This window comes from Ochotona princeps, chromosome 8 (genome assembly GCF_030435755.1).
Source record: "Ochotona princeps isolate mOchPri1 chromosome 8, mOchPri1.hap1, whole genome shotgun sequence".
Classification (NCBI taxonomy): Eukaryota; Metazoa; Chordata; class Mammalia; order Lagomorpha; family Ochotonidae; genus Ochotona; species Ochotona princeps.
Window position 1 is genome coordinate 8,938,240 of NC_080839.1, and position 11,303 is coordinate 8,949,542.

General features: G+C 49.2%; 1 protein-coding gene across 3 annotated transcripts; it reads right to left on the bottom strand.

Moving 5' to 3' along the window:
• Positions 1–1,519: 1,519 nt before the first annotated feature.
• On the bottom strand, positions 1,520–11,083 carry PDCL3 (phosducin like 3). Of its 3 annotated transcripts, none has more exons than XM_012929534.2 (6): positions 10,987–11,083; positions 8,686–8,815; positions 5,249–5,339; positions 4,572–4,715; positions 3,801–4,009; positions 1,520–2,024 (listed from the first exon to the last, which is right to left on the bottom strand). In XM_012929534.2, the coding sequence occupies exons 1-6, from the start codon at positions 10,990–10,992 to the stop codon at positions 1,882–1,884; spliced, it is 723 nt and encodes a 240-aa protein (XP_012784988.2). In that variant the 5' UTR covers positions 10,993–11,083; the 3' UTR covers positions 1,520–1,881. The 3 variants fall into 3 exon arrangements, with proteins under 3 accessions (XP_012784988.2, XP_058523492.1, XP_058523493.1); XM_058667509.1 differs by lacking the exon at positions 10,987–11,083 and adding an exon at positions 10,299–10,521; XM_058667510.1 differs by lacking the exon at positions 10,987–11,083 and adding an exon at positions 9,136–9,282.
• Between the last annotated feature and the right edge of the window lie 220 nt (positions 11,084–11,303).

Consider the following 11,303-nt stretch of genomic DNA (forward strand, 5'->3'; position numbering starts at 1 on the left):
CGCTGTGCTCCAACTAAGGGCCTCTTTTGCTGCGGGAACAGAATGATGGGGCACAGGGAGTAGCTAGAACTAGATTGTGCAGCGGCTCCAGCGGATCGGCAGTCCATGTTCCCGTGATTCCAGCCGCGTCTTCGGCATGCACATTTAGACCCGCAAGCAAGTACAGCGTTCAACTTTCCAGCCTTGCTCTGCCCTAGCATCACATGACATGAGCCACCCACAGAAAGCTCCAGAAGGCAGCTGGCTCTCCCACCCAGCTTGTGTCAGCTGTATAACTGAGATGTCCTGAGACACGCTTCAGGGGAAGCCTTGGTTGTATGTTTTTATCAGCTGGTTCTGATGCATGGCAAGAAAGCAAGTAGCACTGAGATGCTGCTGCTGGATACTGGTGAAACAGGCACCAGCCACTATAAATCAGAGCAAAAATAAAAGCGACTATGTAATTTGGAAGAATTCTGTGCTGAGTCCTTCAGCATCACGCACTACATCAGCCAACACGAACACTAGGGAATTTGTCAACCTGACAAGCAGCAGTACATGGCTTGTCCACAAAACATCTTGATGTGTTTTAATCACTGAGACAACTTGTGTGTGTGCTTCCACCTTGCTTATTTCCAAAAAATAATTTAATGTGGCCTTTTATAGTAATGACATGAGGCAATCTCCCCAATAGTCGAGGTATTAATGATTTAACCAGAAAAGCATTTAACCAAAGACACATAGCAGGAAATCGAAATCCTTCTTGTTTTGATAAAATGTTTCACAAAAAATACTGTTTATTTCTTCTCAAGAGGGTAAATGCTTTCTCTTTTCCTTAAAATTTCTGTATTTTAGCTGAATTAATAATCTTATTGCTTTATTTACTTATTTTTATTGCAAAGTCAGATATACAGAGAGGAGGAGAGACAGAAACGAAGATCTTCCATCTGATGATTTACTCCCCAAGGGACCGCAACGGCCGGAGCTGAGCCAACCTGAAGCCAGGAGCCAGGAGCTTCTTCCAGGACTTCCACACGGGTGCAAGGTGCCAGGGCTTTGGGCCATACTCAACTGCTTTCTCAGGCCACAAGCAGGGAGCTGGATGGGAAGTGGGGCCGCAGGGATTAGAAGTGGCACCCATATGGGATCGCAGTGAGTGTAATGTAAGGACTTTAGTTGCTAGGCTACCACGCCGGGTCCCTGTTGCTTTATTTATGAAACACAACTGAACACAGAGCTGGTGGGGTGATGCAATGGGTTAAGCCACTGCCTGCGACCAAGTCCCAGACGCTCTGCTTCCAACTCAGCTCTCTGCTAATGTGCCTGCGAAAGCAGAGAAGGACAACCCAAAAACATAGGTCCCTGCCACCCACACGCAAGATCAGGATGGCATTCGAGGCTCCTGGCTTCAGTGCAGCTCAGGCCCAGCTGTTACAGCCACTTAGGCAGTGAACCAGAGGATGGAGGAACTCGCTCTCTGCTTTACAAGCCAATAAATAAACTGTTAAAAAAAAACACAAACAATGCAACTGTAAAATGTAGTGTGTAACCTTTCCAAAGTATAATTTATTTACTTTCCAAAAAAATTCCACACATCCCTTTTTATACAGTTACATGTCAAAACATAATGAATAATTTTAGGGCTTTCTTAAATGTGAGAAAAAAATACAGACATCTGCCATACAAACAGTGGGCTTTAATTTTTACAAAAAAAGAAATGTCATTATTTTAAAAATACAGTTCCCCAAAAAATATATGTAGTTCCAATAATTTATTAGAATTTGCGGCAGTGATTATGTGTGAAAGGTGGGAGATTCAAAATATAAAAGGCTAGCAAACAAAAAGATTCACTCTTTTTTAGAAAGAAAACATCCAATGTGTCCTGTCCAGAAGTGCGGCGTCTCAGTCACTCTCGGAATCGCTGTCCCTCTTGGTGGGGACGGAGCACCTCATGGAGGACAGCAGCAAGTCTTGGACTGGCTTCCTGGGGTTCTCCTCCAGGTCTGTCTCAACGGCCCCAGACTCAGCCAGTTTCCACTCCAACTCTAGGGGACCAAGGAAAAGCAAATCACATGCAAGCCAAAAATATCTCAAAATTTCATGTCAACCTTTGTCCCGAGAAGAAAGGGGGGACGGAGTTAACACTTTATGGAGCTTCTAATCCCTTTTTCAGAAGATCAAATCAAGTAAAGTAAGACATGAACTTGAACCTATACAGACATTAAAATGTAAATAAGCCCATCTTCCAATGATGGCAGCTCCCCAGCTCAGATGATTTCTCAGAGAAGAAATCAGCACGGGACATCTACTGGAAGTAAGATCCACTCTCCTGCTGACAATCAAGTCACAACACCCAATTTTAGCTAACCAAAGGGAATTCTACAGCTTCAACTTTGCTATCTATTAGGGTCAAAGGACAAACGCATGCAGATGCCCTGGATACGACAGAGTCGTCCCAAGTAATAATAAAAGCAAAGACCCAGAGACTAGTGGAGCAGGTCTCAGTTTCTGTCTGTCTGCACTCCCTTCTAACCTACGAACCTTACGTGGCCTGAGACTGCAGCAGAACCAAGGGAGAACTAAGGGGCTGCTCAAGGGATCCCAGAACAAAAGGCTTGTGCTCACTCCGGCAGCACTATATTAAAACTGGAACAAAACAAAAGGCTTGCAGAGACGCTCTGCCAGTCAGACGCTTCCCAGCAAATCTGACAACCAAGTGGACTGAAGTCACGCCAATTTAAAGTACTCCAAGACACAGAGTGGAGAGGTGGTTACCAGGGATCAGGGCAGCAGGACGGGGGTTTGTCCAAGCTACAGACTTTCAGATATGCCAATCCAGATGACAGCATGCTGCTCACAGAACCCCCTGGGAAATGCATAAACCGAGGTAGCTCCAAGACAGAACAGACCTGCCCAAAGGCCCCCAGCTCATGATGAAGCCTGCCTGTCACCACACCTTGCTCCTAGCCAAGCCCCTCCCACCATGGACTTGACAATGAACAGGACCACGTGATAAGGCACTGCTGATCGATGCCCCCCTACACTGTCACCCAAGGTGCAAGATTATTCCCAGGACAGAAAGCAGTGTCACCGAAACAAAGCAGAAAGACCAGCTTTTGTGCTCTTCTGCACTGTGATTCCTACGAGATAGTAAACCTGCTGACAGTGGAGTGCTAGTTACAGGACTTCTCCTTCCCCAGCCCCCACCCCACAACAAAGAGAAACAATACGGAAACTGTGATCACTAACCCTTCATCCCACCATGATGTTAATGGCATCTAAAATTAAAAATAAATTTTAAATAAGATAAAAAAAAAAGCCTGATGCCACTAATAAACTAGATAGCGACCACCACAGTTATAGGCAAAAATAAACAAGATTTAAATTTCAAAGCTATTAAGGTACTGAACTGAGAAAATGTTTCTAGAAAAAAACATACATACCTTCAACAAGCGCATGGAAAAAAAGTATTATGAAAAACCCGTGAGAAGTCCCCAAAAATATTTTGCATCAAAATAAAATTATCTTTTGATTTCATTATACCATGAACTTTCTCAACTATCCTCAAATACAGCTGATGTGAACCAAGAATGAATGCTAGGATCTTGAGCTACATTTAACAAATATTCAGCTGCAGGGACAAATACAACATGCTGGGTATTGATGCTAAGTACATCTACCTGGCTGTACCGCTCTGACTAGCCAGCCACCCACACGGCAACACACAAGGGACCCTGGCACGTCACGGGGCACACGCACCTCTGCAACAGACACCCCTCCCCAGCGCTCACACCCCCCGGCCCGGCTCCCAGGGCCCTCACCGTCTCTCGTCAGGTTCATGCCACCGAACACCAGAGGCCCAATGAACTGAGCCTTGATGTCACCTTCCCGGTAAACGAACACCGTGGGCAGATTCCGGTCCGGGTAATTGGGTATGCAGGTTGTCGAAATGGCTTTGATAAATTTCACATCAGGAAACTTCCTTGCAAGTTCACTCAAGTACTGATTTATCAGAGCACAGAGGGGAATCCTGTAACACGGAAATATAGAGGCCACTGGGATTCTGCTACTAGCTAAGACGAATCAACAATTTAAAAAACTTTCTAGTATATCCAAGTGAAATAGAAAACTTAAAATCCAAGGTCCAATTTAATAAGATAGCCTCAATATCAAAGACAACTGCTACCTCCTTGTTTGAGGTCAAATGATTCAGAATGTGTGAAATGGGTTAGAATGTACTTCCTGTTTTAAGGAAATGCCCAAACAAGCCCTGGGCTCTAGAGGAGCACTGGAGGCCCTCCACACCGAGTGCCTGGCAGGCGACCGTGGCCATCTCCAGAAGCTGTAGTGGATGACACGGGGTTGAAGTGCTCCAGTCCCTCTAGAGGGACACATAACCCAGGAATTCCCTCACAACGAAAGGAAATCAAGGCATTCGTGTTAGACATTAATTTGGGAGTCGTAAGATAAACACTAGGCATTCAAGTTTGAATAAACAAAAACACAACACTAACAATAAGCTTGATATCATTTTAACACATACATCAAAATTCATGTTCTAGAACACAAAACACAAAAAATCATCAACTCACCCTTGCTTATAGAGGTGCAGGATTACCCACAAGCCCTCACCAGCTTTGGTAACTTCTTGAACATAATCTTCTCCTGAAATCTCCAAAACTTCTCCAAATTTATTCTTTTTTTGAGCTGCTCTCCACTCAGCCAGTCTTTGCTGCCTGAATGACAGAGAGAACACTTCAACAGATACACACACATGCGTGCACACCTTCCAGAGAGCAGTGACTGCAAAGATCTAGGCTTAATGACTTCCAACTTGTAGAGTTGTATTACTGTTGCTTAATTGTGGTCCTTCCCAAACTTCCCCTCAGCAGAAAAGGAATCTTTCAACAAAGCATTATTGATGTGAAGGCAGAGTTAACAGAGATATATCCTTTAGTTCACTCCCCAAATAGCTACAGTGGCAGGGACGGAGCCTGGCTCTGTATCTGGGTCTCCCACATGAGCAGCAGAGCCCACACATTGGGAAGGGCCATCTTTTGTTGCTTTCCCAAGCACAACAACGGGGAGCTGAGTCGGAGTGGAAGAACCAGGACTCTAACTACCACTCGTATAGGACGCCAGCATTACAGGTAATGGCTTAACTCAATGTGCCACAACACCAGCCCTCAGAAAAACACTTTTTCAACAGACACACATTTTATTACCGTGCAAAAAAAAAACCCATACAGTTCCTCTGAGTGGCACTAACCTGTACATTTCAATAGCACGTTCATCCTCTTCATTAAATTCATCTTCATTTTCTTCCAGTTCTTTCAGCGTCATGGCTTCATATGTTTTCACTGAATTCAGTTACATTGGTCAAGGCAAAAAGAGTAAAGATGAACAAGTGTGATTTGGGATTTTTCCCCTTCACTTTTCTCCCTAAAGTTGTGCACATAATACCAGGAGACCCCAGCTCTCCAAAACAAAGATCACTTCAAGTATTCCCCGGCAAATAAGAAGTGGAGCGTGTCTTAAAAAGAAAAGCCTGCGTCACTACCTCCAGCCTGGACCATCTCAGCTCCGCACAATGAGAACATGGGCGGGCTATTTCCCGGCTTTACAAAACCACAGTGGCATATGCCTCAAGTCACCGGGTCTGATCCAGGCACACCCACCCTGCTGGCCAGTCTACCAACAATCCTACTATCCCAGGAGCTCGGGGCTGTTAGCAGCAAGGTTAGTCAAGAGATGATGAGCCCGTACTTACTGCTCATTGCTTTCCTTGTAACCAACTGCTATGTAACCAGCACCTCATTTTTACGGTCACAGACTCTCACTCTTTGATCACAAATCAGGCTTGTTCTCTGCCCCCAGCAACACTCTCGGACCAAAGCCAACTCCCATTTGCACTCCCTGACCACAGGCAGCACCTGCCACAAGCCACCACGGACACCTCTGGCTCCCAGGAAGCCCCTTCTCCTACCTCACAGCCATGCTCTCCTGCAACACTGCAGCAAACACCCCTTCAGGGTTCAGTTATCTGATTCCTCTCCACCTCCACATTGGTGGCCGACCATATGGAACCTTGTGGCATCGAGTATTTGCGGCAGGTTTACAGCTCCAGCGGTCACATCCCCAAGCCCAGCCTTCACAAACACACCCGCCTGCCTGCTCACCACCCCAACTCAGTGACACTCTCCACCTTAACAGGTCCCAAACAGAAACCCCATCTTCCTTCAAATGTGCTGCTCTCCAAGCCTGCCTCATCTCAGCTGGGGACAAAATCACAGTGGCACACACCCTGTCGTGCTGCCGTGATTTGCACAAGACTTGCCTTCTAAATTCACGCATTCAGCATTCATGCTGTCTAAATCCCAAATTCATTAGTACAGCACCAAGAGGGTTGAAATTTAATCCAGTTATGGCATGTAGAAGGTAGGTCTGATGGAGGGTCCTGTAGTTCTTGCAAGAGGAATGGTTGTAAAAGCCAAGGTGGACCCGAGCACTCTGCTTCCTGGCTGGCTGGGGGACCGTTTTCTATACTTGCTCTCCTTGCTCCAACACCAGCACCCTCATTAGAGGCCAAGCCAATACGGTCCCCGATCTTGGACTTAAACTTCCAAAATAACCTAAACAGAGCTGAGGGCAGCATCTCCCAGGTGACCAGAAGCTCTCTAATTGTTCCTTGGGTACATCAGCAAACCCCTCTGGTCCTACCTTCAAATTACATCCAGATGTGGCCACTACTTGCCATTCCCACCTGCAAATCATTCCAAACTAATGCAACCTCTCACCTCAACCAGCTGCACTGCTGCCATTTCCAGAACAGTCCTCCAATTCCTGCTGTATACCCATCCCACCCCCAAAGTCCAGAGTCAGTTAAGCAGCAACAGCACAATGCTGCCAGAGTGAAGGGGCTGGTGCTGTGGCGCAGTGGGTTAAACCATCACCTGCATCCCAATGCATGCCCACTCGAGTCCCAACTGCTCCACTTCTGATCCAGCTGATGTGCCTGGGAAAGCAGCAGGCAGTGCCCAGGCTCTTGGAGCCCTGCACCCACACGCGAGGCTAAGCCGGAGTTCTAGGTTCTTGGCTTCAGCCTGGCCAGCCTCAGTTGCTACCACCATTTGGGAAATGAAAAGGCAGATGGAAGAGCTCATGCTCTCTAAACTGCCTTTCAAATAAATAAATCTTAAAAAATCAATTAACTAATAAGCTTCCAAAAGCTTCCTGTATCATGAGGCATACTCACCCCAAAACACAATGGCCTCCTCGCGGAGTCTTCTGCAGGCCAGACCCGCTTTTCAACCTGCTCACCTAACCCCTTCAGGGTATATACCACTTCCTTCAGGTCTTCACGTACAGCCCACACTTCCTTCAGGTCTTCTGATCTATTCCACATCTCTTTAAGGTCCTTATGCCAGCGCCATCTTCTCACTCAGGCCCTCTCTCTGTGTAGACTTGTGCCAACTTCTGCTCCAACTCCCTCAACTGCCTTTCTCTTGTTTGTTTACCATCTGTCTTTGCCACCGTGAAGTTAAGTTCCAGCAGGACACAGAATTCTGTCTGACTTCTGCACAGGTAAGCCTTGGTCCCAGAGCAGCACCTGACACCCAGTCACCGTTCACTCGGCTTCTGCTGGACACTTTCTTTTTTTTTTTTTTTTTTTAAAGATTCGTTTTATTTTTATTACAAAGCCACATATACTGAGAGGAGGAGAGACAGAGAGGAAGTGGAGCTGCCGGGACCAGAACCAGCGGCCACATGGGATCAAGGCGAGGACCCTAGCCACCAGGCCACGCCGCTGAGCCCTGGACACTTTCTAATCAGTCCTTCCCTAAATCAGCTCTACCGTGTCCATAGGAGACAAAAGGACGAATCCCTGTGGTCAATGGTTGTTAAACTTTGCATGTATCAAAGTCCTCCCCCCCCTTTAATTTTTATTGGAAATGCAGATTTATAGGCTAAAGGGAGACAGATTTTCCATCCACTTATTCACTCCCCAAATGGCTGCAATGGCTGGTAGGAACTGAGTTGATCCAGGAGACTCTAGAGGGTCTTCCTCATGGGTACAGGGTCCCAAGGCCTTGGGCTATCCTCCACCGCTCTCCCAGGCCACAAGCAGGAAGCTGGATGAGAAGTCAAGCAGCCAGAAGTGAACTGGCACTCTGGGATGCCTTAAAGGTGGAAGATGAGCTTGTCGGGCCCAGCGCCAGCCACTAAAAGTCCTGTAAGACACTTGTTTAAACGGCAGATTGCTGGGCCTCACCCGAAGAATCTGACTCGGCAGGGACAGGGAATGCTTTCAGAAGGCGTCTGAGAGCTGAGGAAATCCCTCTCTCAGAGCTCACGCACTGAAAACACTTTATGCCTCCCCAAATCAAACCACTTATCACTCTGCAGCAAAACACAGATGAAGAGCGACCCCAGGAGAATACACAACCTCTGAACACGTTCCGTGACACTACCGGCAGAAACACCACCAGGAAGTCAAGACTCAGAAGAAATACTTCCTGCAGCATCAGGAGACACGGGCAGAGCCTCAGGGGCCAGAAAGGTGATGACTAGAGACGTCCTGTGACGCCAGGTCCTGCACTGTAGCCTGTGTTCTGGCTCTCCTTCAGAGGAGCGCCATGGAGGAGCTGGAGGCCTGAGAACTGTCTCCAAGCCCAGTCACAGCTCACAGAGCGTGAGCTCACTCACCCACTGACTGCTGGAGCCTGCGCGCCTCCTCCTCTTCCGCTGCCTCTTCCAGTTCTTTCAGACTCTCCTTTGGGGGCAGGATGCCCTTTTTGCGTAAGATGTCATTCCACTCGGTGTCTGCGTTGGGGTCCTAGGACAGCAGAACCAAAGCTACCGTGATTGCAAAGTCAGGTACCAAGGGCACGGTGACGGGCAACACAAATCGAGCAAGTGTTCAAAGCCCCACAGTCCCAGTTGTCTAATCCCTGTCTAATTCTGCCCTCTGTTCCCTCCCCATGCGGGGCAGCTGGTCTTGGGGCAAACATCAGGATCTGATGTGTAAGCTGGCACCAGTGCAGACGCCAAGGCTCTGACCTGGCTTGTCTGGGATAGCCTGACTCTGTCTCTCAAATAAAAAAAAGTATATGTAAAAGACACAAACAACAGGGAAGTATACTGAACGGAAGTCACCTTCCTTATAGCCCAGAGAAGGAGCCAGGCAATGAACCAGTAACACACACACACAGCCTTCAAAAGTTCACAGAAAATGTATACTACAAAAAAATAGGCATGGGTTACAAAATATGTATCTTTTACAAACATTTGTGTGTCTATTTATTATTTTTTTTTAAAGGCAAAGCAAAAGCAGGGTGGGAGGAGGGAGGAAGGAAAAGAGAGGGAGATCTTCCACCCGCCGTTTCACTCCCAAAGGGCCAGGACTGGTCCAGGTGGAAGCCAAAAGCCCACAGAAGCCCAGCTGAGTTTTCCGCACAGGTGAAAGGCGCCGGAGTACTCAGGATGTCTTCCACTGCTTCTCACCTGCAGAGCAGAAAAGCGGATCCTAGGCAGTCAGGTATCCGACAGGGAATGCTGATGCTGCAGGCAGGAAGCTTACACCTGCTGTGCCACAACACTGACACTTAAGTTTGGACTTTTTCCATGAACATCTTGCAGTACACTTGTAGGAACTATACCTACTTATCTTTCTAGAACAAATCTGGCAAACACAGTGAGTAACAGGAAGCTGATTTAGAATGGGGAGGGGGGGCTGCATTTCACAGGCCAGGGCCAGGATCTCCAGGGAAACACAGCTGAGGGCTTCAGCGGGGATGGGGGCAGGGTTGGCAGCCAGTGCAAACGGGAGAGTGTCTGAGCAGGCTGCCAGAATTTTCCAAAGCCCAAACTGCAGAACAGAGAACCGAGACTAGAAGCTGAGACACCACCTGGGGAGGAGGAGCCGCTGACAGCTGAAGTTTATTAAACACTAAGGTGAGGGAACTCTGCCAGAGCCTGTGTGCGCATCCACTCAATCTTCTCAAACCTAAGGGAGCGGGGGAAGCTGTCTAGAAGGGCATTGCCTGCTGGAAGTTGGCCAAGCTACCAGGGATCAACCCTTCGGATAGACAGCCTGGCTGCCCAAGCACCGTCTCAGACGGTCTCAAAAAAGAAAACTGGAGAGCAAGGTGGAGGGTGTCCCGGGACAACCCGGCGCCAGTCCCACCTGCGTGTCACAAGAAGCACAGCCAAGAATCCTGTGGCCGGGCTGATCAGGCGAGGCCTTGAAGAAGTGACATTTGAAAGCAGGGACCTGAAGGCCAACGAATGCCAGGGCAGCCCTTGAACTCCCTCCTTACTGCAGACGTTGTCCCGCACATGAGAGACATCTGTTTGTGCGTCTCCCAGCCCATGCCAACTCCACGTCTCATCCCCCGGGCAGCTGACACTACGGCAGCACAATTCCTGCTCCCAAGCAGAGGATCCAACTGTGTTACAGATGTCCACTCCCAGGAGCCCCCCACTTCCCGGGCGTCTTCATTCATTTCTCTTGGGCTCCGGTCAAATCCCGCTGGCAAATTCCAATAACAAAAAAAGCACCAAATTGGGGGCTTTGAAGTTGACTCATTTTAAGGAGGAGGTTAACGCTGCCTGGCAGCGCCCTGGCTGGAACCCGAGGACCTAGCAAGAGACCGCGCCCCTATTTGAACACCAGCATGTAGGGGAGTTGCTAATGCTGCACCCTGCTCAGCACTGAGCCAGGGACCCAAACTACAACCCTGTTGCCCTTCGTGTCTCCGGGACTCAACTTCCAAATCCTTAACAACGGGCTCCTGACACACCTGCCCCAGGCTGTGGCTGGGTGGGATCCGCCAAGTTCTTCATAAGCCCTGGCAAGGACCCACCCTAAAGGACAAGCACCCCCCTCCCCGGGGCCGGGAGCGGGGCCACCCAGCCTCTGCGAGCCCCTGGGACACCCTGGCCGGCCAGCCCGACGCCCGGGAACGACCGGGGACAGCAGGGAACAGAACACGCTCCCCGGCTTACCTGCATCTTGACCCGGAGCGCTGCGGCCTCTTCCGCCGCGCGGCACCGCCCCCCTTAGCTCCTCGCGCGCACGCGCGTCCGGCTTCGAACCCGCCCCTGCGAGAGCGAGCTGGGCGGAGCCTCGAAAGGAGCGGAGATCGAGTCTGCGCGCGCCTTTTTCAGAACGCTGTACGCATGCGCGAGGCCGGCTCCGCCCGCCCTGCGTCAATCCCCGGCGCCAGTCTGTGGTTCTGCCTTATTAGGGCCGGTCTCCGCAGGAGGCGTGTCCGGCTGCAGTCGGCGGCACGGCCCGTTAGTGGCCTCGGGATCCCGTGCGG